Source organism: Molossus molossus, unplaced genomic scaffold, assembly GCF_014108415.1.
Source record: "Molossus molossus isolate mMolMol1 unplaced genomic scaffold, mMolMol1.p scaffold_m16_p_9, whole genome shotgun sequence".
Lineage (NCBI taxonomy): Eukaryota > Metazoa > Chordata > Mammalia > Chiroptera > Molossidae > Molossus > Molossus molossus.
This window is the reverse complement of record NW_023425403.1, coordinates 46331844-46355878: the sequence shown is the minus strand read 5'-3', so window position 1 is coordinate 46355878 and position 24035 is coordinate 46331844. Positions and strand designations below refer to the sequence as shown.

Sequence of the window (24035 nt, the reverse complement as noted above, 5' to 3'; positions counted from 1 at the left end):
TGAGGAGGTTCATTACTAGATGATAAAGTCCTTTCAGGCTCAGAAATTCTGCTTTTGTTTTTGCTTTTCACTGTTTGCCTTGTGCGACAATTATTTGCTTACCATAAATGCTATGTTGTACGTCTGACAAGTGACCATGTGCATGGGCTCCTGTGCACTGGCCGTATGCTTTCGTACGCTTTCACGTTTGCAATTAGAGGAAGTGCTAAAGTTTTGTTTTGTTCATCTTGGTGAGCAATACATGCTTCAACTAAAATCTTCATCTGTTGGTTTTCAAGTGATTCATTCCATCTTGATGTAAAGACTTGATTGTCAGTCTTTTTGCCTGTCCACTCTATATTCTTAATCTTGTTCTGTCGGCCAGCTCCAGCTTTCTCAGAGTCTTTCTAACCAAGGGTTTTCTAATTATTCATAAATGGCTTTCCAAAGCCAGTCAACATATAAAGTGAATTTGAGGACAGAAGGAAATGTTTAATCGGCGGTCATTGGGGAAACTGAGTCACCAAAAGGAACTTGTCATCATGGTTGAGGGTGAACTGGATCAATCAATAACTGAATTCAGTGACTGCTATCGAAGACCTTACAACTCTTCTGAACTGTGACCAAGCCATTCTAGGCATCGCTTAACCCTTGCATGTCCCCTTACATCCCGAACAGACAGGGCCCAGAACGTTTCTTCAGGCTATGTTTTTGTGCAGTTCCTTTCATATCCCAGATGTCGACCAAAAAAATGATCTCTGCATAATCAGAACAGGAGGTGCTTGTATTTCATTGGTAGCACCATGACTTCCAGACTGTCTCTTGGAATCTCCTTTTATTTTTAGCCCTAGATACTTGTAGACTTGGTGGCTAACTAGCAGCCAAACCCAGCAACACAGCCAAGGTGTAGCTAAGCCCTCTAGATTATGATGTATTTTTCATTTCTAGGATAGAAGTGCTTTTTTGGGGGGAGGGGGGGTTCAGAACACTGGAAAACATTGGTTGGGAAAACAGTAGCATATGTGCTGAGAACATAAAATGTAAGATTACTTCTGACTTTAAATCATATAAACTGTTATCATTTTGATTTAGCAAACTGCAGTGGCACAGTATAGAAAGCATCATCGTGCAGGGTTTTCCCTTCCATTTAATGTACAAATAGTAATTTGATAATTTTGCTGTCAGGAAAACTATTAACAGACAATCTTTACTACTGGAATTGAACTAGTGTTTAGAAAACATCTTAACCAAAGGCATTTTGTTTAAGATCTACAAATCTAAGTGCCATGGGTACCTAAAAATCCCACCCACTGAGGCGGATGAAGCCTGGGGAAAATGGAGTGTCTGTGGGGTCAGCCTGCAGCCCCCCACCCAGGCAGTGGCGTTCAGTGCCACCCTTATTAGGTGAGAAGCCCCAGTTCAGAAGATCAGGCTCCAGAATGATAGTACTGTTGTGTTTGCCGAGATCAGCCTTTGGACCTTTCCTGAGGGTCCGGACTGCCCGGCCCCGGGTCTCTTTCATCAAGCTTTCAGTTTCCTCTGACACAGGACTCAGTGCTTCAAGGTCATGTGGTTACACCCCTTCTCCAAACTCTGTTGAATCAGACATTATTTTAGTGGGGGAATAAAAGAGAAATAGGGGAGGAAAAGTTAGAAGAACCTGGCCTGTTATTTTTTTCTTTGTTTTAAATTATAGGTTGTTTTAAACAAAGCATACTTTTTCTAAGACTTGTGTTAACTTCTTTTTCATTTTGGTAAATATTTTAAGAGGGATAATTTCACATTTTGAAATTTTATATGAACTTAACTTCTAAATTTATTATATAAAAACTTAATTATTCAAAATAAATTGAGCTTTTTCTTCATAAAATAATACATAAATTCTCATTGAATTTAGAAAATGAATTATTCAGAAAGTAATAAAATAATTTTAGAATAAAACTTTAAACTTTTATATTATTTTTTTTCATTGTGCTTCCTTAGAGACATATTTCTTGCATTATTTACCTAGATATAATTCGATTAAGGGATCAAGAAACTCTTTAAAGATGGTTGAAGTTTTGAAGTCAACTCGAGAACATTTTAAAAGCTCTAGTGCTTAATTATTATATATTGTGGTGAATGACTAACATATCCAAAAACTGAAAACATTACACATGCTGTTTAAAAGTTGTGTTTTTATCATTTTCTACTAAGACATTTAATGTATTTTTAAAATTGTTTTTTAACCTTATTTTTTTGAAACCTTATTTCAGGAAGGGAAAATGAACAGAAATTAAATAACAAGAACCATTTCAGGAAAGCTTTAAAGAATAATCCCTCTCTCACTAAGAAAATAAGAACAATCTTGGAGCAGAGTTTGGTGCGGAAATTGGAAACCTTGGGGATTAATGCAGTAAGTTTATTTATTTTTGAAATATTTGCAGGTTTTGTTGTCTAAATAAGAAAAAAATCAGAGAAGAGAAGAAGGCATGTCAGTTCTGTTTACATTAGGAGAGAGGAGGTTAATGCACCTTTCTAAGAGCTTCATGGACATAACTCATTTAAACATAGAAATCTTTGAGGTAAGTGACAGTATTACTCCATTCTACAGAGGGGTTAAGTAACTTGCTTCAGCTCACAGTTGGCAATGAAGGAGCCAGGGTTTGTATCTAGGCAATTGCAATGTGTCTTACATTCTACTATTAACGTCAAAGTATTGCCTATTACAAAATCAGCACATAAGCAATACTTGTTAAATGAATGGATGAATGAATTATATTTCATGTTTTTGTCAGATTGAATAATTCTAGTACATGTTATATGTACTCTTTGCTTTTTACATTTTTTATTGATATACACAGAATATATAAATCTTAAGGGAACAATTTGAATTTATATACCTATATGTATGCATTTGGTTGCATATGTATGTGTGCATGTATGTTTGTATATGCAAAAGTACAGGGGTGGACAAAAGTAGGTTTACGGTTGTGAGTATGCGATTATTCTTGTATTATTATTTATTATTGTAGTATTTTCCATGCAAACAACTGTAAACCTACTTTGCCAACCCCTGTATATGCATACATGCATGCACATGGTGTGTACACATGCATGTGTGTATGCACATAAGTTGTGTACATACATGTGCACATATGTGTGTATGGATGTGTATAGTGTTTGTATAAATAGGTCTATATGTACACATGTGTATCTATTTGTATACGCGTGTGTGCAGATATATATATGTACATGTGTGTATGCACATATGTATTCCTGTATGTATATATGTATACATATGTGTGTATATTGATTTGTATGTATGTGTCTCTGAGAGTGTGTGTGTGTGTGTGTGTGTGTGTATGGACTATAACTACCACCCAGATCAAGAGATTGATCATTTTCAATACCCTAGAAGACTCTTTTGCTTTTCCTCAGTCAATATCACCCCTTATTTTTCAAAGAGGTATGGCTATTCTGACTTAATTTTATTTGTTCTTGAACCTCATGTAGTGTTTTTGTTTTGTTTTTTTAATTTTTTATCCTCACCCAAAGACATTTTTGCACTTATCCTCAGATAGAGCAGGAGGGAGAGAGGAAGGAAGAGAGAGAGAAACATCGACATGAGAGAGACACATCGACTGGTCGCTACCCACACAACCCCAACCGGGGCCAGGGACAAACCACAACTGAGGTACAAGCCCTTAGCGGAATTGAACCCGGGTCTCTCTGATCCATGGGCTGAAGCTCTAAGTGCTGAGCCAAACCGGCCAGGGCTCATATAGCGTTTTGTATATGACTTCTTTTGCTTATGATTTTGTCTATGAGATTCATATCTGTTATTTCACTTAGCAATTGTTTGTAGTGTAGTATTTTATTGTCTGAGTATGCTACATTCTATCTAGTCTCCTGTTGATAGACATTTGGATATCTAATTTGGGGCTCTTTTTGAACATTACATTCTTATACATGTCTTTTGGTGGACATAGGCATTCCTTTCTTTTAGACATCTCTGGGAATGAAACTACTGAGTCTTAGAGTATGCATGTTTTGTTTCAGTGGGCATAGCCAAATAGTTTTTCAAGTGTTTATACCAATTTACACTATCCTTATCAGTGCATGGGGGTGTCAGTTGCTTCACATCTTTCACCAACTCTTAGTGTTGTCAGTCTCTTAAATTTCTACAGATTCTTTCCAGGTGGGTTTTGACCACCCTTAGGGCAGTGGAAATCAAACACATTCATGAATGTCAGTAGTTTTCATGTTGGTTATTTGCATATGATTTAGGGGTTTTATGTTCTATTGGGGACATTTTCTTTCATCCTAAGATTATAAAAATATTTCTTTTTTTTTATTATTTTTTTTTTATCCTCATCCGAGGACATTTTTGCATTTTTTGTACAGACAGAGTGGGAGGGAGAGAGAGGAAGAGAGAGAGAGGGAAACATCGATGTGAAAGGGACACATCGAGTGGCCGCCACCCGCACGACCAACCAGGGCCGGGGACAAACTGCAACCGAGGTACAGGCCCTTAGCGGGAACCGAACCCGGGTCTCTCCGGACCGCAGGCGGACGCTCTAACCGCTGAGCCAAACCGGCCAGGGCAAAATATTTCATTTTTTAAATCTGGATTTTAGCAATTAAGTTTGGAAACAGTAGTGAGTTGGAGATCTAATTTTATTTCCAGCTGGATCATTTGTCCCAAGATCATTAATTGCATAATATATTCTTCCCCGATATATTTGAAATGGCACTTTTGTCATATATGAAATTCTTGTGTACATTTCAATTTCTTTTTACTTTCATTTGTTTTACCCTGCCTTTTTGTATTCCTTTGCCAGCAACACACTGATTTAATTGCAGTAGCTCTGTCCTGTATTTTAATAGGCCATGCCTTCTTCATTAGTCTTATTTTAAAAAAAATTTAGTTCTTCCATATTTTGTTTTCCAGTAAACTTTAGAAACAGCTTCTGCAGTTCCAGAATAACCCCTATTGGGATTCTGATCAAAATTGCCCTAAATTTTATATAATTAAATTTTGTGTACTAATTAGAAAGGATTGACATCAGTAGAGTACTGGGTGTTTCCATTCAGCTACAGGGTATAGGAAGACAGGCATTGAACAACTGCTCAACAGACAGATGGTAGATCCATAATGATTGATTGTAGGATGTGCAATGAAGGAAAAGAAGAGAGGATAGAATAACGGAGGTCAGAGAAAACTTCTTAGAGGTAGCACTTGACCTGGTGATGGAAATTTCTTTCAGGGCAACTAAGAGGATGATGGTGGGGTCACTTCCTATAACAAAAGACAGGGGGAAGGGCTGGGGAGACAGGATATGAGAGTGTGTATGACACTGTTATTGAATAAACAGCCCTTTATTTATTTTATTATTTTTTTTAGTTCTATGGTTTATCTCTTTCCTCCCCCCCACCCCCTCTTCTGAGGGTTGTCAGTCTGTACCCTACTTCCACGTCTCTGGGTCTATCCTATTCCTCAGACTGTTATGTTCATTATATTCCACAAATAAGTGAGATCATATGGTATTTGTCTTTTTCTGCTTGGCTTGTTTCACTTAGGATAATACTTTCCAGGTCCCTCTATGTTGCCCCAAAGGATAAGAGATCTTTCTTTCTTACAGCTGCATAGTATTCCATTTTGTATATGTACCACAGCTTTTTTATCCATTCATCTACTGATGGACACTTGGACTGTTTCCAGATCTTAACTATTGTAAATAGTGCTGCTACGAACATGGGGGTACATATATTCTTTCTGATTGGTGTTTCAGGCTTCTTAGGGTATATTCCTAGAAGTGGGATCACTGGGTCAAATGGAAGTTCAATTTTTCATTTTTTGAGGTAACACCATAGTGTTTTCCATAGTGGCTGCACCAGTCTGCATTCCCACCAGCAGTGTACTAGAGTCCTCTTTTCTCCATACCCTCACCACCACTTGTTGTTTGATGACTTGTTGATGGCGGCCATTCTGACAGGTGTGAGGTGATACCTCATTGCTGTTTTAATTTGCATCTCTCTGATGATGAGTGATGTTGAGCATTTCTTCATATATCTCTTGGCCATTTGTATGACCTGTTTGGAGAGGTGTCTATTTAGGTCCTCTGCCCATTTTTTAATTGGGTTCTTTGTCTTTCTTTGGTTGAGTTGTAGAATAAACAGCCCTTTAGTTTTATTCTGTCTAAATTTTCATCAAATCCAGATAAATTTTCTCAAATTACCTCTTTAATTATTCTATTTTCATAATTGAAAACCTCTGATGACTTTATTTTACTTGTGGAATAATCTTTAACTTTTCATTTTGGCATTCAGTCTCCTTTTCTGATCCCCTCACCCATTCCTTTGTGGCATTAGCAACTGGACATGCTTGACTATTTCTGCTCTAATACCTGCCTTTCCCACAAGGTGCCCCCATCCCAGTTCCTACCCATCTAAAATACGACCTGTTTCTACTTGCGTGACTCTGCCCATCCTTCAGGTCACAGGCAAGTCTTAAGCCTTCATTGGCCACTGAGGCCTTCGATAGCCTCTCTCTGTGGAACCCCTCAAGCCCTTATGGACTCTTCTGGTCCTTTTACACACTTTGCATTGTTAGTTAATCAGTCATATGCATTCATCACATGTCTCACATGCCTACTGCACTGTGAGCTCCCTTTGGGACCTGCACATTATGTTATATATTGGGGCATCCTCCACCTTACATGCAGCAGTAAGGACTAAAGGTTGGAACAGTTAATGCTGACAAATGTCCATGAAATGAAAAACGTCCCAGGATAATTGACTAACTTAATATTTGATTCCTTCAGGATACACGCGGTATTCCAACTGATCAACTGAATAGAGTGCTAAGAACCATGGAATCAAAAAGACACACTCAAGAAAGACAGATGCCTAACATTCAGCAAATTCGAGAACTCCTTGAACATCAGGTCAGCTATAAAATTGAGGAGAGAACATCACTGTCTTTAGGTAAGGCTGTTACTAAATGCCATTTCATTTCTGTAGATGGAGACGAAATTGAACAATCTTTGCATGATTTTAAATGGTTCACAACCTTTCCCACTTAATTTGCAACTTATTACTGTTGGAAACATTATATGTCGGATTTTTAAATTTTATTTTTACATTTAAAAGAAACCCTGTAGTTAGGCTCTAGACCCAAGAGATGGGCTTGTTCATTTCAACAACAGCATAGACAGTATTATAGTCTTTTCTTCTGCTTTTCATGCAATGAAGACTCACAAATGACACTACTATTCCAGATAGGTGCAGTGCTTCTCAAGTGGATGCTCTTTCAACTGGAGAAGTAGCCAAAGCAGTACAACTTCCTCCCAAAAGCAGACAATTGGTTAGACAAAGACCTGTTTTCACCGATAGAACATCTGTTCCAAAGTGAGTATTTTCCAACCCTAAAACTTGTTTTCATTTCTGACTCCTCACCCGAGGATATGTTTTCATTTATCTTCAGATAGAGTGGGAGGGAGAGAGAGAGAGAAACATCGATGTGAGTCACATCGATTGGTTGCCTCCTGCTGACCCTGACCAGGGCCTGGGACAAACCACAGTCAAGGTACGTGCCCTTGACTGGAATTGAATCTTTGGTCCATGGTGTGGCACTCTGACCTCTAAGCCAAACTGGCCAGGGCCCAACCCTACAATTTTTAATTAATGTTCATCTTAGTCAGCTTGAACTGCCATAACAAAATACCATAGACCTAGTAGCTTAAACCACAGAGATTTCTTTTCTCACACTTCCGAAGGCTAGACGTCCAAGATCAGAGTGCCAGGCTCGTCGCTGAGTTCTCTCCCCAGGCTTGCGGAGGGCTGCCTTCTGGCTGTGTCCTCCCCTGCAGGGCGAGTGAGCTCTGGCTTCCCTTCCTCTTCTCATAGGGATACTAATCCCCTCGGGTTAAATTACATCACCCCTCATTCTGTTCAGAAATAGTCTTCTCTTGTTTTTCAGAATTAAGAAAAATATCACTGAAGATCATCTTCCCAGAAAGTCTTCAACTATTACGTGAGTTCTTGGGTCGGGAGAGGTTATTTAAAAAATTCTTTTTACTGAATATCCTTTTCATTGTAAATTAGTATGCTCGTTGTGGTTAACAAAAGCCCTAATTATTAAATATCATAATTAATTAGTTATTCCTTGGTGACGTTTCTTTGTTTCTTTATTAGTTATTACATAATGTAATAGTACTTATGACATTGTGGCCTCCATTAAGAAGTGGGATCACCCTGAGTCATTTCCGTTATCCCCCTCCATGTATAGTAATTCTTAATAAGCTTGATAAATTGAAGGAATGATGTTGACTTTTAGTGACTGGATCCGTGCTGGTGTGGTCAGATGATATTTTAGCATTCTAAGGCTTTCTTAGGGTACTAAGAACCCTAGCTCAGTCACTTATTAACTGTGTGCCGTTGACTCAATTGTGTACCAGTTTTAAGCCTCAGTGTTTGTTTATTTAAATATTTATTTATTTATTTATTTATTTATATTAGGGAGAGAGGGAGAGAGAGAGAAAGAAGCATTGATGTGAGAGTAAAACATTGATCAGCTGCTTCCTGCATGCCCCCTGTTGGGGATGGAGCCTGCAAGTGGAGCATGTGCCCTGACCGGAAATTGAACAAAACTGGCGACCTTTTAGTGCACAGGATGACACCCAACCCACTGAGCCACACCGGCGAGGGCTAAGCCTCAGTTTTCTTCTCTGTAATGTGGGGTGATACTGCCTTTTCCACAGGGTAGTCCTATAATTTAGCATGAATATATGAAAAGGGGTTGGTCTCAGTACTTGGCACTGTGGGTACTCAATAAATTATAGGTATATTATTGTTATTGATTATGAGGAAAACTAATTTTATAATTGAATTTCATCATCATTGACTTATTCTAGAGATATTGATGCTATAAATCTCTTCATTGAGGCCTTATGTGTATATATAGTAGAGACAGTAGAAATATTATATAGTAGAGACAGTATAAATGATGATACCCTTCAAACGTACTTTTTATGTACATAATCTTATAGGAAGAGCCTTATTTCATGAGACATAGTATAACTAAACAATGTCTGAAATTTAAGTGCTCAGTGAATATTTTTTAAGTGAATAAACACTGTTCCAAACTTTTATTTCACTTTATTATTTTTTTAATCCTCACCTGAGGATATTTTTACATTTATCCTCAGAGTGGGAGGGAGAGTGAGAGAGAGAGAAACATCGATGTGAGAGAGACACAGCGACTGGTCGCCACCCACACGACCCCAACCAGGGCCAGAGATGAACTGCAACCAAGGTACGTGCCCTTGGCCGGAATCAAACCCAGGACTCTCTGGTCTGCAGGCCAACGCTCTAACTGCTGAGCCAAACCGGCCAGGACCTATTTCTCTTTAAAATGGGGTGACAATTCCTGTGATAATACAGACATGATTGTAAAAGCACTTTGTAAGATGGAGTGTAAAGGTAAGTTATAAACAATGACACTATTTCAAAAGGTGGAGTAATTTTACTGCCGAATATATTTTGTATCCCACTGAGAAATATTTTTCTTAGGTATGTGAAAACCAAGATGTTAAGAATATGCAAGTTTGGATTTAGAGGAGAATTGTCATAACTTTGGTAAATATGCCAAACGGTTGGCAGGTCTGGATTTGAAATGACTCGTCAACCTTTTGCATGAGTCTTGGGCCTTGCCACTGTCTTGTTCTGTGGCCACACTGGCGTGTTTGTTATGCCCCCTGAGAATTACCTGGGCAAGTTCCTACCACTTTAAGAGGCATATCATTTGTAAATCCTGAAACGTCTGAAAACAGCATCCCCTGTTTGGGTTTTGATTTGCTTAGGACGCCTCCCTTTAGTTCAGAAGAAGAGTTGGATGCTGGCGACCTCGTCCAAGCCTACGTGTCCCCAGACTTTCTTCTTGTGCAGTCATGTAAAAACAAGAGTAGCTTCGGAAGGAAAACTGTCAAAAGTGACACTGACTTGACCGAAGGAAGTGAAATTGATGACTCTGACATCTCTCCCAAGCCCACAGGTGAGCTTTTATCGTTGGAAATCCTTTTGGGAATGTTGTTTAAGGCAGTGGCTCTCGACCAGGGGCACCAGGGGCGGGCAGTCCGAGCTGGAAACGTGCTCGAGGAAAGGATAGGGCTCATCCAGAAGCTGCCACCGCCTCGGGAAAATGGACTTGGCTTAGCAACGAATTTCTATTCAAGTGGAAGGAGAGGAAGGAGTCAGAGAAGCCTAGGTGTGTTAGTCTCCTAGGGCTGCTGTAACCAGGTACCACACACTGGGGGGCTTAAACAGATTAAATGTACTGTCTCAGAGTTCAGAGGCTGGAAGGCCAAAATCAAGGGAGGCAGAGATGGTTCTTTCTGGGGCTGTAGGGATCTGTCCCATGTATTTCCTCTTGGCTTGTGGATGGCCATCTTCCTGTGTATCACCACATTGGTCTCTCTCAGTGAGTGCATCTGTGTCCAGATTTCCCATTCTTGTAAGGTCACCAGTCATGTTGGTTTAGGGCTCACCCTAATGGCCTCACTTAAATTCAATTATCTCTCAAAGGCCCTATGTCTAAATAAGGTCACATTCTGAGGTCCTGGGGTTAGGACTTCAACATATGAATTTGGAGAGACACATTTCAACCATAAAGCTGGGTGGCCGTGAGAATGGCCGTTCTAAAACATTCTGCTGCCTTTTGGACACGGGGCAATTCTAAAGGGAATGTAAGGTCCAAGTCTGTGACTATTGTTAATTTGCTGAAGAGAAGTGTACTTTAGGTTCACTTTTTTAGAAATAGCCATTCTGTTTAATGTAATTTTTAAAATATATTTTGCCCGGCCAGGTGGCTCAGTTGACTGGAACATTATCCTGTACACCAAAAGGTTGCAGGTTCCATCCCCAGCTGGGGCACATATGGGAGGCAACCGATCAATGTTTATCTCTCTGTCTCTTCCTTCCTCTCTCTCTAAAATCAATAAAAACATATCCTCAGGCAAGGATTAAAATATATTAACCATATCAGATGTAATTAGTTTATTGTATATAATTTGTGTGTGTGTGTGTGTGTGTGTGTATAATTGTGTAAACTATAACAAATTCATTTAAAATAATGTTGTTTTTGCAAAAACTCATATGAATAGTCCATTCATGCAGGTTACCTCACTGAAATTAAAGTTCTGATCAGTACTTGAATGAGACCATCTCTCTTTGATTTAAAATGAACATTTTATTGCTTCTTGTGTAGAGGATCATTTTTTTAAAGGAATTATAACTATTTAATGTAATATTTTTAACCCACAAAATACATCAGTTGAGTTTAATAGTACATAATTATTTACAAAGCTTAGACTCTTTCGGAGTTGCTTGTTAGGTTATGTTAGAACTGAAAATAGATACAAGTTTTTTTAAAACATTACCTATTTTCTATTGGTCATATAGGAACCTCCATCAAAACATTAACTGAAAAAGTTGAAAAGACAGTTTCAAATCAAAGAAATGTGAATAAGCCAGTTGGTGGGATTAATGTTGCTGAGGCGTTCATCAAAAGAGAACTAAAAGAAGAACTGAAGGTGAAATCACTTTTACTTGCTAAACATACATAGAGAACTTCATCATAATTTTATTTTTTATAGTGTATAGGTTGAAATTTTTACCTTTTCTTGTTTTCAGTATTGCCTTTCTTTCCATTCCATAGAGAATCAAAGACAGTGGAATGATAACTGGTAATACTACGTCACATGCTTTTCAAACTCGACAGCTTTTCAGAATCCTGTCCTGTATATGACTTGAGGCTTGCAGATATTAGATGGTCTGTACACAGAAACTTGTGACTGCCTGGTCTGGGGCCTCTAGATCCAAGTCCAGGGACTTTTCTGCTACCACGGTGTGACCTGGAAGTAAAATAGGGACTTTTCAGGGGTTAGCCCAACTTGGGCAGTCAGTGGAGAAGTCCTTCAGAAAGATGTGTGAACCGAGTGGAGGGCCCGGCCTGAGCTCTTCTGCCCGAAGAGGAGAGGCCCTAACACGTTCCGAGCAGTCCAGCACCCAGGGCACCAGGAGGATGTCTCCCACTGTATTTTTGGGCACGGCTCATGTGTTTAAAGGTTCCAGTAGATGTCATTCTTTGCTTAATTTTTCACTTTCAACTATGAAATCGAGAGCATTCTGTCGTACTACTTTTATTAGTTAGTGCTATTTGTGTTACGCAAGCCAAATGTGACAAAAAGCAAAAAGCTAGGTATTTCAAGGCAGAGCTCATGGGCCTCCCGCAGGAGGGGTGTGGTAGACACACGTGTGGTTAGGGGCTGTTTCCGCAGGGCCCTCCTGTGGATTAAATGTCATTATCACAGATAAGAGCTCCAAAGCCACCCTAACTCTTACTTTGGGGAGCATCCTAACTTTATTTCTAAAATGTAGTGTTTCTAGAGTTTTCTAAATTCATGATTGGTAGAGTAGGAAACATACATTTCTTTGGCAACAAACGAAAAAAGAGGTTTTTCCCTTCTGTTTTCAAAACACAGATTTTTAAAATTTCATTTTATTTTTTTATCCTCACCCGAGGACATTTTTCCATTTTTTGTTCGTATAGAGTGGGAGGGAGAGAGAGAAAGAGAGAGAGAGACACACACACACATCGATGTGAAAGGGACTCATCGAGTGGCTGCCACCCGCACGACCCAACCAGGGCTGGAGACAAACTGCAACCGAGGTACATGCCCTTAGTGGGAACCGAACCCTGGTCTCTCTGGTCTGCAGGGCCAACGCTCTAACCGCTGAGCAAAACCGGCCAGCGCCATTTCATTTTTTTAATTCTCACCTGAGGGTATTTTTCCATCTATCTTCAGATAGAGCAGGAGGGAGGGTGGGGGGAGGGGGGAACATCGATGTGAAACAGACACATCGATAGGTTGCCTCCCACATGCCCCCAACCAGGGCCAGGGACCAAACCACAACCCAAGTTTGTGCCCTGGGCTGGAATCAAACCCGAGATTCTTTGGTCCACAGGCTGAACCGGCCAGGGCTAAAACACAGATTTCTAAATTCATTTCCTTGCCTTCCAGAAATGACCACAGCAGGGATCCTCTGAGGTTCCCAGCTTCTTATCATTCAGTGTAGCAGCTCAGTCTGGCCGACAAAATGATTGAGGGGCTCTAACATGTGCTGCTTCTCTAAGGAACATGTATCTCTTCTAGTGCTCCGATGTGGAGGATGACGACTGGGACATATCATCCTTAATAGATGAAAAATCGTGGAAAATAACTGGGAAAGAGCAGAGAGAACCTCCTGTGAAGACTGAGTCACATTCAACCCAAGTGCCAACTGCCTGGGGCGCACCTGTTCTCAGAGGGCCAAAGAGAGAAGGTTTGCTACTTTGGTGTCCTGCGGAAGCTCGGTCCTTTTTCCAGTAGTGTTTCATCTTTATAAATCTCTAATTCAGTTATGCTAATATATCATCAACAGAAACACTCTGTTGGCTTAACCAAGACCTTGATACTTTATGTTATTTTAATAAGGACTGAATGTGTATGAGTTACTGATTTATGTATATTTACTAATTATTTTTATTTCATTTTAGGCCTAATCTTTTTATTTAAATTTTTTGTTATTTTTTAAAATGCCCTTGTAAATATACTCTTCATGCAGGTGCCCAATAGAAATGAACATTTCTGATCATGTACTTGAATGAAGCCATTCTTCCTGTATTACTCTGTTTATGTGTTAAGTATTATTATTTTCTTTGAAGGAAGATTTCCCTTGTGGCACTGTGGCCAGTGGAATAAATGACAAATGAAACCTTTAGTAGAAATTGTTTCTGGATAAGTCCTAGAGTCTACATAAATCCAGTAACTTAACTCTCAATACATTGCTTTTTTAAAATTAGAAAATATAATTTATATATATTTAACATGTTTTATTGATTTTTTAGAGAGAGAGAGAGGAAGGGAGAGAGAGATAGAAACATCAGTGAGAGAAAGAAACATTGATTGGCTGCCTCCTACACGCCCTCTACTGGGGAATGAGCCCACAACCCAGGCATGTGCCCTGACCGGGAATCGAACTGAGACCTCTCAGTCCATGGGGTAACACCAATCCACTGAGCCACACCAGCTGGGCTATCATTTATATTTTTTATCAGAGTAATTCTTTTTTTTTTTAATCCTCACTCGAGGACATTTTTCCATTTTTTATTCTGATAGAGCGAGAGGGAGAGAGAGAGAGTAACATTGACATGAAAGGGACACATCGAGTGGCTGCCAACCACATGACCCAACCAAGGCTGGGGACAAACTGCAACCAAGGTACATGCCCTGAGCGGGAACCGAACCCGGGCCTCTCCGGACCACAGGCTGACACTCTAACTGCTGAGCCAAACCGGCCAGGGCTCAGAGTAGTTCTTGTACATGGTGAAAGTCAAGTTGTACAGAAGGGCTTCTCCACCTGCAGCGCCTCTGATGAGAACCTCCCTGTCTGAGTACCAGGGTTAGACCACTATTTATAGACTTAGCAACTTGAGACATTGTCAATTTCCTGCTAAGATACATGAAGATTTGGCTCATTTTCCCCACTCACTACAACTCTCATGCCCGCTCATCAGTATTTTTGTGCCCATGTGTGTATTTTTATTTATTTTATTTATTTATTTTTTAAATTTTATTTTTGTTACAGATGTTTCTCCTTTTTTTGCCCCATTGACACCCTCCTCCCCATCCCCCCCACCCCGTCCCCAGATTGTTGTCCATGTCCATTAGTTATGCATACATGCATATAAGTTCTGTGGTTTATCTCTTCCCACCCCCACCACCCCCTCTTCTGAGGGTTGTCAGTCTGTGCCCTACTTCCATGTCTCTGGGTCTATCCTGTTCCTCAGACTGTTATATTCATTATATTCCATATATAAATGAGATCATGTGGTATTTGTCTTTTTCTGCTTGGCTTGTTTCACTTAGATTAATACTTTCTAGGTCCCTCCATGTCATCTCAAAGGATAAGAGATCTTTCTTTCTTACAGCTGCATAGTACTCCATTGTATATATGTACCACTGCTTTTTTATCCATTTGTCTACTGATGGACATTTGGGCTGTTTCCAGATCTTAGCTATTGTAAATAGTGCTGCTATGAAAATGGGGGTACATATATTCTTCCTGATTGGTGTTTCAGGCTTCTTAGGGTATATTCCTAGAAGTGGGATCACTGGGTCAAATGGAAGTTCAATTTTTAATTTTTTGAGGTAACACCATTGTGTTTTCTATAGTGGCTGCACCAGTCTGCATCCCCACCAGCAGTGTACTAGGGTCCCCTTTCTCCACACCCTCGCCAACACTTGTTGTTTGATGATTTGTTGATGGTGGCCATTCTGACAGGTGTGAGGTGATACCTCATTGTTGTTTTAATTTGCATCTCTCTGATGATTAGTGATGTTGAGCATTTCTTCATATGTCTCTTGGCCACTTGTATGTCCTGTTTGGAGAGATGTCTATTCAGCTCCTCTGTCCATTTTTTAATTGGGTTCTTTGTCTTCCTTTTGTTGAGTTGTATGAGCACTCTATATATTTTGGAAATTAACCCCTTATCTGATGTATCATTGGCAATGATGTTCTCCCATACAGTGGGTTGCCTTTCCATTTTGATGGTTGTTTCTTTTGCTGTGCAGAAGCTTTTTAGTTTGAGGTAGTCCATGTGTGTAATTTTAAATTGACACATGTTAATGCCAACATTTGCTCTGGCTACTTACAGCAGGATCTCTTGCCCACCCCACTTTGCAAAAATGAACCATTGCTGCCTCTACCTTTCACTTTACCTTTTTCCTCCTACCGATGTGTCAGCTGCACCTTTACTTTCACACTGTGAAGTCATAACATCGACCTCTGTTCTGGAACCGTCATTACGTTATCTGTGCTATGTCTGAATATCGATTCTAATACTTGAAAGACAAAAAGGCCGTGTTTACGGTACAGTGACTCTAAGTTCACAGGGCAGAGAGGACTCTCTGAGTCCATTTCTTTTTTCTTCTCCCAAAGTTTGACCCCAAGCACCTAAAAAAAAAAACAACTATCTAGAATCAAACTCAAGTGGAATTTGCTGCACCATACTGTTTCAATGGCTCAAGACAGTTTACTTCACATTTAAGCTCATCTTCCCGAGAAAATCTGTTTTTACCATGTAATCCCTATTTGGCTTGTTCACTTTATTCCTCTTTCTTTACCACCTATTCACTCAGAGTCAATAACAAGAACAACAACAAAAAATTGAGTACTGTCAACATCCAGGCCCTGTGCTGACCGCGGGGAAAGAGGGATGCAAGCAGAAGCTTCCATACCAGGGTCCTGGAGAGCACCCTAGAGATGTGGCCATTTCGTGGCTGCACTGCATTGTAGCCTCCTACACAGCTACGGGAGTTGTGGGTGGGCCCTGGTGAACAGACCCAGACACTGACTGATAAACTGCAGTGTGAAGTTACGGATTTTCACAGGCTGGACAATGCATTTATTTAATCATTTGGGCTTTTTCTTGACCTCCTCCTCTCTCTCCCTCCACAGGCCTTCAGGATGAATCAAGCACACTGAAAAGCAGCTTAGTAACTGTGACGGATTGCAGTGACTCTTCAGATGTATAACTGTAATCCCACATGTCAGAAGATCCAGGTGCCAATAGTGTTTAAGTATCACAGTGTGTCAGTAACTTGCCAACACGATACAAATGCTCCTGCCTTACAGCATTTCCCACAATAACCAGGGAGCCGATTGAGAGAACAGGGGTCTTTATAATGGCACCTAATACAGACTTGAAAAACAAATTGTCAACCGTATTTTGAAGCATATAAAAGTGTTTAAGATTTCTGCTTCTTAAAAATAGCTTGTCATTGAAGTCATAAAAAGTTTTTTCTTTAGAACGGTACTCTAGTGTTTCAGTGTATTTTTTCCAACTGATTTTTAAGTGAAAATTTTAATTATAGCAGGTTTTGGTTTCAATGAAAACTTTGTATATTTCTTATGTATGTTATCACATTGCAAGTGTTTTATTATAGAATTCTGTTAGCATCCTTAAAACGGAATTAGTGGAGTCAGTGAAATCTTAAGGGTAGATGGGTTATTTTCATTTAGAAGTTTAGAATTATAAAAATATAGCTAGGCTCATGTTAAATACATTTCCCAGAGGTACCTTTACCATATTCAGCTTTGAGCCATTGTAAGCATGTTGTTATAAACAATTATTTTAGAACTTTAAATACCATTTCTGCAGCATAATGTTTACCTTGGATATTTTATGAATAAAATGTCACTATTTTTAAGATGGATTCGAGAATTAGTTCTCCCATCTTTTCTAGCTAGGCCTTCTCCATCAATAAACCTTTCTTTGCTCCAAACTCTGATCTGTTGAGTATTGGCTTTTCTTTTGAAGCATCGGCTCATGAACCTTGGGCCTGTACAAATGACGAGCCACCCAGAAGCTACTGTTCCTGGTGGATTGGCTCCCACTGTGCCATGTGCCTGCATTGCACTGCCCCCCCCCACACACACACACACCCCTTACCCCCTCTTGCACATGTCGCATTTGGAGTAAGGAAACATCTTTGGATTCAGTCAGCTGTCTGTGAGATATAAACAACCTTTTTTTTTTTTTCCTTTAGAGCAATAGTGAAACATTTAACATTTATATTTTTCTCCCTACCTGATCCTTCAAGTTGTTTGGAGACCCTGAATGAGTATTATTATTTTCATAGCAATATAGTTATTTGCATAAAATTTGATAGGAATCTATTTTCTTCATAATAGCACACAGATTGGAAACTCTTGAAGAGGCTTTGACTGGAATGTTTGAAGGAGACATGCACAGACTCTGGATCTCACCAAAAAGCTCCAAGGGTTTCAGGTTGACTTTGGAGGCTGATCAAAGCCCTTTGGAAATGTTAACAGCCTGGTACCTTTCTTACATGGTTCATGGCAGTCTTTCCAGGTAAGGAACGAAGGTTGCTTTCCTGGAAGATGGCAAAGGAAGAACCTGAAGACACTTTGCAGGACCTCGAGACCCTGAAGAATCCACCCAAATATATAGTATTGCAGGCAAATGCTGATGGTGGCAACTATGTGGCTTGGCTTCTCAGCCCTGAGAGGCTAACTAAGGTTCAATCTGGAGATTCCTTATGAAATTCTAGCCAAGCAGATAAAAGAGCCTATGTAATCATTTGCCATTCATGGTACTTTTGCAAATAATAGACCAAATTTATTGAAACTAGACTTATGCAATGAATTAGTCTTAACTTGGCTATCTTTGATCAAATGAGGTGATTTTAGAGAGGAAAATTGTTTCAATAGAAACCATAATGTACAATTGTGGATATTAGATTATAGCTTGGTTAACTGTCTAAAATTTTTTTTCCACCTGTGGACTAGACTGGATCCTGAATTTTTCTAGTGAAAGTGTTTGGCTGCAGCCCTCTGAACTCGTGTTTCACTTTTCTCCCTTCCTTTGCCTTGGAGTTATTGAGAATGAAAACTTTTTTTGGAGCCTTGCACTTACAGACTGTAGGTAGATGACATAATGTAAACTTTGGAGAGATCATCACAACAGCTCATGTTTGGACAGTTTAGGTGACTAGTTCTGTGTAAGCCACACAGAGAGCTTACCTGAGCACCTGATGACATCATCAGGGACGTTTGGACTGCAGACCAGTGGAATCTGTCAAATTTTCAATGCTGGCTTCATTTCAGCAGAAAGGAAGCTTTGAGCCTTTCATCTGGAGGTCTTCCAGACTGACAGCCTCATAGACGCAGGGACTGGCTATGGTTGGCTCTGATCATTACTTAGGGTACAGGTATCCTGGCCTACTGGTTCTTCTACCATTGTTGTGGTCTCTGCTTGTAAGTTGTACACCCTTCTAAGGCTCAGGGACCATCTGGAAAGAGGTGGGCATGTGAGATTGTAAGAGCCAGAAGAGGGGCACGATGGGCAGACAACTCTGACCCCATCTTACAAGCTAACTCTCCCTCTTTATCGAACCTGGACCCAGTTGCCCTATTTCCCTCAAGCCTGAGGGATGAACAGAAAATGGGGAAAGTGTAACAATGAAATGCTTCCTCTCTCTGATGGCCTGCAGGCTAATCGTTCCTGCTGTGGATATGCTAATTAACTAGCAGAACTCCGCTTGAAGCTTGAGCAGCTCCCTAGTCAGCAAAGCGGAGGGGAAACACACACAAAGTAATGACTGTTTTTCAAAGATTCACAGGAGTTGCCATAACTGGACTCAGATCGGTGGGCGTCAATGGACCAACTGGGAACAAAGGGACTGAGAAGTTCCGCACTTTCAAGGTTCACCTGCCTATGCTGGCAGCGCCTGCCCCTTGCCTCGCTCCTCCTCCCTTTCCTTAGCAATAAACGATGCTTGGATTCCGGACTCTCTTAACGATTAGAGAATCAGTTCTCCCATCTTCTAGGGCTAGGATTTCTCCAGCAATAAACCTTTCCTTGCCCCCCCACCCCCCCAAGAAGCTATTTTAAGCATCAATTTATCATAATATGAATAGAAAAGATTGAGTCTACTGAATGTGTATGTAGTTTTTTACTTTGTAAAAATGCCCAACCCATATTATAAAATACCTCAAAACTAATGTCCTTCTAGCCTTAACAATGGCATTGTCAATAGTCAGAAAGTTCATATAAAGTTTTTTTGCATTTTTTATACTTTGTGGTACTATCTGTACTCTGTTTCCTAAAAGTAACATTTTAACTAAATGGTGGTTGTGTTTGTTACAGGTTAATAAGAAGCTAGGAAAATCCCAGGACAGGAGGAATAGGGAAACTGAGACAGGAAAGTTAAAAGAAGGCCCAGCAGTGTGGGCAATTTGCAGCAGGTCTGCAAATAACAAGCTGTTATCCTCCCCAAACCAAGGACACTTGAGAGCAAATAGTTAAAAACCTCCCTAATGAGAGAATGCAGGAAAGCCGTGACAAGAGGGGGCAAGTCTTCCTCACCTGCTAAACAAAGAAATCAGCCCTTTTAGGGAAGGAGAAAGGAAAAAAGGGCAGTTTTATTTTTTTACTCACTAAGCAGAAAAGCCAGGAGTCGAGGCTTGGCAAGATAAAATTGCTAGGTGCTTCTCATGAATTCTGGGATGGTCACAACAAAGTAAAGAGGGACCTTGAGAATTAATCTGTACTGAGATATTCAGCAGAGGAACTTTGAAACCTATGGACAGGAGGCATGTAACGCCTTGGACCCCCACCCAACTCGCTCTGCAGATTAGTTGAGACCCGTCTGAGCTCCATAAGCCAGATGTATAGGTTGGCTTGCTTCTTTAATACATTTGCTTGCTTTCATAAATTCTTGTTTTTTCACAATACAGTCATCTGGAGTTTTCTTGTTTACATTCGTTTATACGAGAAGACAAGAATTGAGGTTGGGGACAGCCTCTCTCTCGGACTCAGGGGCTGTCCTATAACACCTGTCTGATTGTCTATGAGAGGTGCCCGTTTCAAGTTTTGGATCTCTTTTCATTTTGTCAACCTTTTTTTTTTTAAATATGTTTTTATTGATTTTTTGTTTTGTTTTGTTTTGAGAGAGAAAGGGAGAGGAAGAGGAGAGATAGAAACATCGATGTGAGAGAGAACAACCATCGATTGGCTGCCTCCTGCACGCCCTGTTACTGGGGATTGAGCCGCATCCTGGGCATGTGCCCTGGTCAGGCATCGAACTGGGACCTCTCAGTCCATGGGACAACGCTCAATCCACTGAGCCACACCGGCCAGGCCATTTTGTCAACCTTGAGTGTAAAGCCCTCCATTGCATCGCTGTGACTAGCTGAGTTAGTAGAGATGATTTCTGAGTTAAATCTTGTTAGGGGACTTAAGCTTGCCTTGTTGGCTATGCCGTATAACACCCTGATCTGAAGTTAGAACCATTTATCTGTTTCTATCTCCCCTCCTCCCATCCTTTTCACTTGTAGTCCACTGTCATCCTTTTAAAAACTTCCCACGGGGGCCACTTTATGCAAATGTACACACTTCATATGTAAGTTTCTAAAAGTTTTAATGAAAGCCAAATCAATTTTCATGCCGTAAGACAGAGGTAAGCAACCTACATACACTGTGACTAAGAAGGCACACATGCCATTGTGTTCATTCATTCATTCAACAGATATTGAGCTACTTGGATTTGGTTTTTTGTGTTTTTTTTTTAACATGCATTATTAGTTCACTTAATTAGATCAACTTTGAGACATAGTTATTATAACCTCATCCTCAAGATGGGAGAAACTGAGAGCTACTAAGTAACTTGCCGAAGGCCATACAAGTGGAAGTGACAAGCAGGCTTTAAGCCAGGTGTCACTTTCATGTTCTGTCTGCCAGGGCAAGGTTGGGGTAATTGAGGAACTTCTGCTAAGTACACCCAATACTCAAATTTAGTCACTACATCTGTGTTGTAAAATCCAATCCTTTAACTTACCTGTTCAGTCCTATCATTTTGTCCTGGGTCTGTCTGTTCATTTTCCTTTGGGCCGTCACCACATTTTTCCCCTCACTGAGGCACAGCTAACACATCCGTCTCTGGTCACTGGCAAAGCATTTCTGTCTTTCTACTCCCTCTTCTCCCTAAATTCTTCAGGAGCTAGAATAGTTCAGTATGATCTAAACATTATCTTTCCTGGCACAGCTCTGAAATTTAAAAATTCACTTTAAACACAGTAAAAACCCTGCCCTACTCTGGCCTGTGGCACCTAACTTTGCTTTATTGCTTTCAGTTCATCTGTATCCCTGGAAAAGATATTTCAAGTATTATCTTGGTCAAATATATATATATTTTATATATATATATATATATATATAATATATATATAAATTATAAATATATAAGATATATTTATAATTTATATATATATATATAATTTTGGGGGGTAACGAACATGTTCGTTTTCTTTTCTTTCCACTGAGCACCTCCAAACAATGTGATTTTGCTTCAGGACCATGTTATTTTCACCCATGCTGTGATTGGTACTGGAAAGTGTCTTGCTCACAGGTAACACAGATACCAACTCTTATCCAAAGCTTAAAACTATATATTTTAGCCCAGCCAGTGTGGCTCAGTGGTTGAGCATCGACCCATGGACCAAGAGGTTGCTGGTTCGGTTCCTGGTCGGCATAGGCCCAGGTTGTGGGCTTATCCCCAGCAGGGGGTGTGCAGGAGGCGGCCAATCAATGTTGATGTGTCTCTCTCATCGATGTTTCTATCTCCCTCTCCCTTCCTCTCTGTCTAAAATCAATAAAAATATATTAAAAAATAAAATGTATATTTTACCCTCGACTGCCTCGGTTCAGAGTCCTTGTTTTATCACTCGCTGTGGCAAGTAACTTAAACTCTCTGCTTCCATTTTCTTCTCCATCAATTCAGGATCCTAACAGTCTTTACCTAAGAGGGCGATTGTGAGGATGAAGTGAGTTAGGGCACATGAGGTGTTCGGAACAGTGCCGGGCATGTGGTAAAAGGGCTAGTTCTAGGAATAAATAATTGTTCAAAAATCACCAGAGCACTTTACATATTTGAAAAATGGCCTCTCCATTGCCCAGTTAGTTCCACACAAAGGATCTGAGAGACATCAGAACCTGACGTGTAGGTTCTGTGTGAGGCAGGTACCACCCAGGGTCCAGGACTCCCTCTGTTGGCTTCAAAGTCAGACTTGAGCAGCATTTCTAGCTCAGCTCTTGCTGATGCTGCGCCCCAGAATCTGCTTTCTGTATCAGAGAAACCTAAGCGGTTATTTAAGGTGGACAAGCCCAGTAACGCGCCATAGCATCTTGGCCCCATCAGCCCTTCCTTGAGCAGTTGTGAATTAGTGATGGCAGACAGGTGTAAGGAACTAGAAGTCACCACATGCAGCCAGGAACATGTCCATCCAATCCAAACATCTTCTGAGGAATAGTCTCAGATTGCCCGCATACTGTTTACAAGACATCATTCTTTTGCACTTTCTGTTCAACATACGAAGAAAGAAACATAGGAGATGGGGACAAAGATTGCAGCATCTGAATAATTAAGACTGCTTTACAAAATACATCTTAGGCCTGGCCCGTGTGGCTCAGTGGACTGAGTGTCGCCCCATGGACTGAGAGGTCCCTGTTCGATTCCCGGTCAGGGCACATGCAGGGGGCATGCAGGAGGCAGCTGATTGATGTTTCTCACAATGATGTTTCTATCTCTCCCTTTCTCGCTCTCTAAAAAAAACCAATAAAAACACTAAGAAAAATATGTCTTGACCCCTTTTGGTGCTAAATACATGTGCTAGAAATGTATAAAATATATACAAATCCTGTAAATAACCTGTTTATTTTTTTTATAGAAAGCCACAACAGAAAATGATCAGTATATAACTATATAAGAACATTTACATCCATACAATCAACAAGTTCTTCAAATTCATATTTAAAAATAGTTTGAGTGTTAATTAGAGGAGGGCCCTGAGGGGATCGTTTGTGAAGGGTTCACCTTTGTAGCAAACTCAAGACGCGGCTTGTAGCAGTGTTGTTTTCAGACGTAAGCGTTTTTATCAAACTGTTTAGAAGGGTTTGTGGTTTTAATGTCTCCTTCTCCACCGTGGTACTTTGTCCGAGAAGACATGACAGATGTGGGCCCATTGTATGCGTATCCCATTCTGAAAAGCAGAACACAGCTCAGCAGATTGTTGTACACACGAGGCAAACAAAAGGGAAGAAACCATTCTCCCCAATTGTCACAGCTAAGTTTACATCTTCCCAGGAAATATTCCTGAACTAGAGTGACCATCTCTGCAGAATAAACTCACGGCTTTTACATTTGTTCAGCGAGTCGCCTTCAAAACTATTCGTTAAAACTCCTCTTCCTGGAACCTAGGAGACTAGTGACCTTCATCAGCAATTTCTATGTGGAAATGATGAGGCCCCAGTGAAGATGCCCCCGCAGTCAGACCCATGTTTCTGCTTCCAGAAATAACTTTGGGATGTAAGAATAGGGTGTTCTTTTTAACAGATGAACTATAATTAACTAGATTCGATTCAATATAGCATTTACTATGTTTAATATTTA

General features: G+C 40.2%; 2 protein-coding genes across 6 annotated transcripts in view; one reads left to right on the top strand and one right to left on the bottom strand.

The window, feature by feature from the left end:
- Positions 1-17333, top strand: part of DZIP1 (DAZ interacting zinc finger protein 1) — a 67645-nt gene extending 50312 nt beyond the window's left edge. For 2 of the 4 annotated variants that reach the window (XM_036250284.1, XM_036250286.1), the window contains 8 exons: positions 2235-2374; positions 6786-6948; positions 7242-7371; positions 7943-7996; positions 9825-10015; positions 11422-11552; positions 13176-13344; positions 16522-17333. In XM_036250284.1, the coding sequence (XP_036106177.1) occupies positions 2235-2374; positions 6786-6948; positions 7242-7371; positions 7943-7996; positions 9825-10015; positions 11422-11552; positions 13176-13344; positions 16522-16598 (1055 nt within the window). In that variant the 3' untranslated portion in view covers positions 16599-17333. The remainder of the gene's footprint in view (positions 1-2234; positions 2375-6785; positions 6949-7241; positions 7372-7942; positions 7997-9824; positions 10016-11421; positions 11553-13175; positions 13345-16521) is intronic. The other 2 variants (XM_036250287.1, XM_036250285.1) reach the window with 1 other exon arrangement.
- Positions 11711-24035, bottom strand: part of CLDN10 (claudin 10) — a 36577-nt gene continuing 24252 nt past the window's right edge. The window contains exons 5-6 of one of the 2 annotated variants that reach the window (XM_036250289.1): positions 23460-23625; positions 11711-11873 (exon numbers count right to left, since the gene is read on the bottom strand). In XM_036250289.1, the coding sequence (XP_036106182.1) occupies positions 23502-23625 (124 nt within the window). In that variant the 3' untranslated portion in view covers positions 11711-11873; positions 23460-23501. Of the gene's footprint in view, positions 11874-21445; positions 21588-23459; positions 23626-24035 lie in introns of those variants that run through there. The other variant, XM_036250288.1, reaches the window with a different exon arrangement.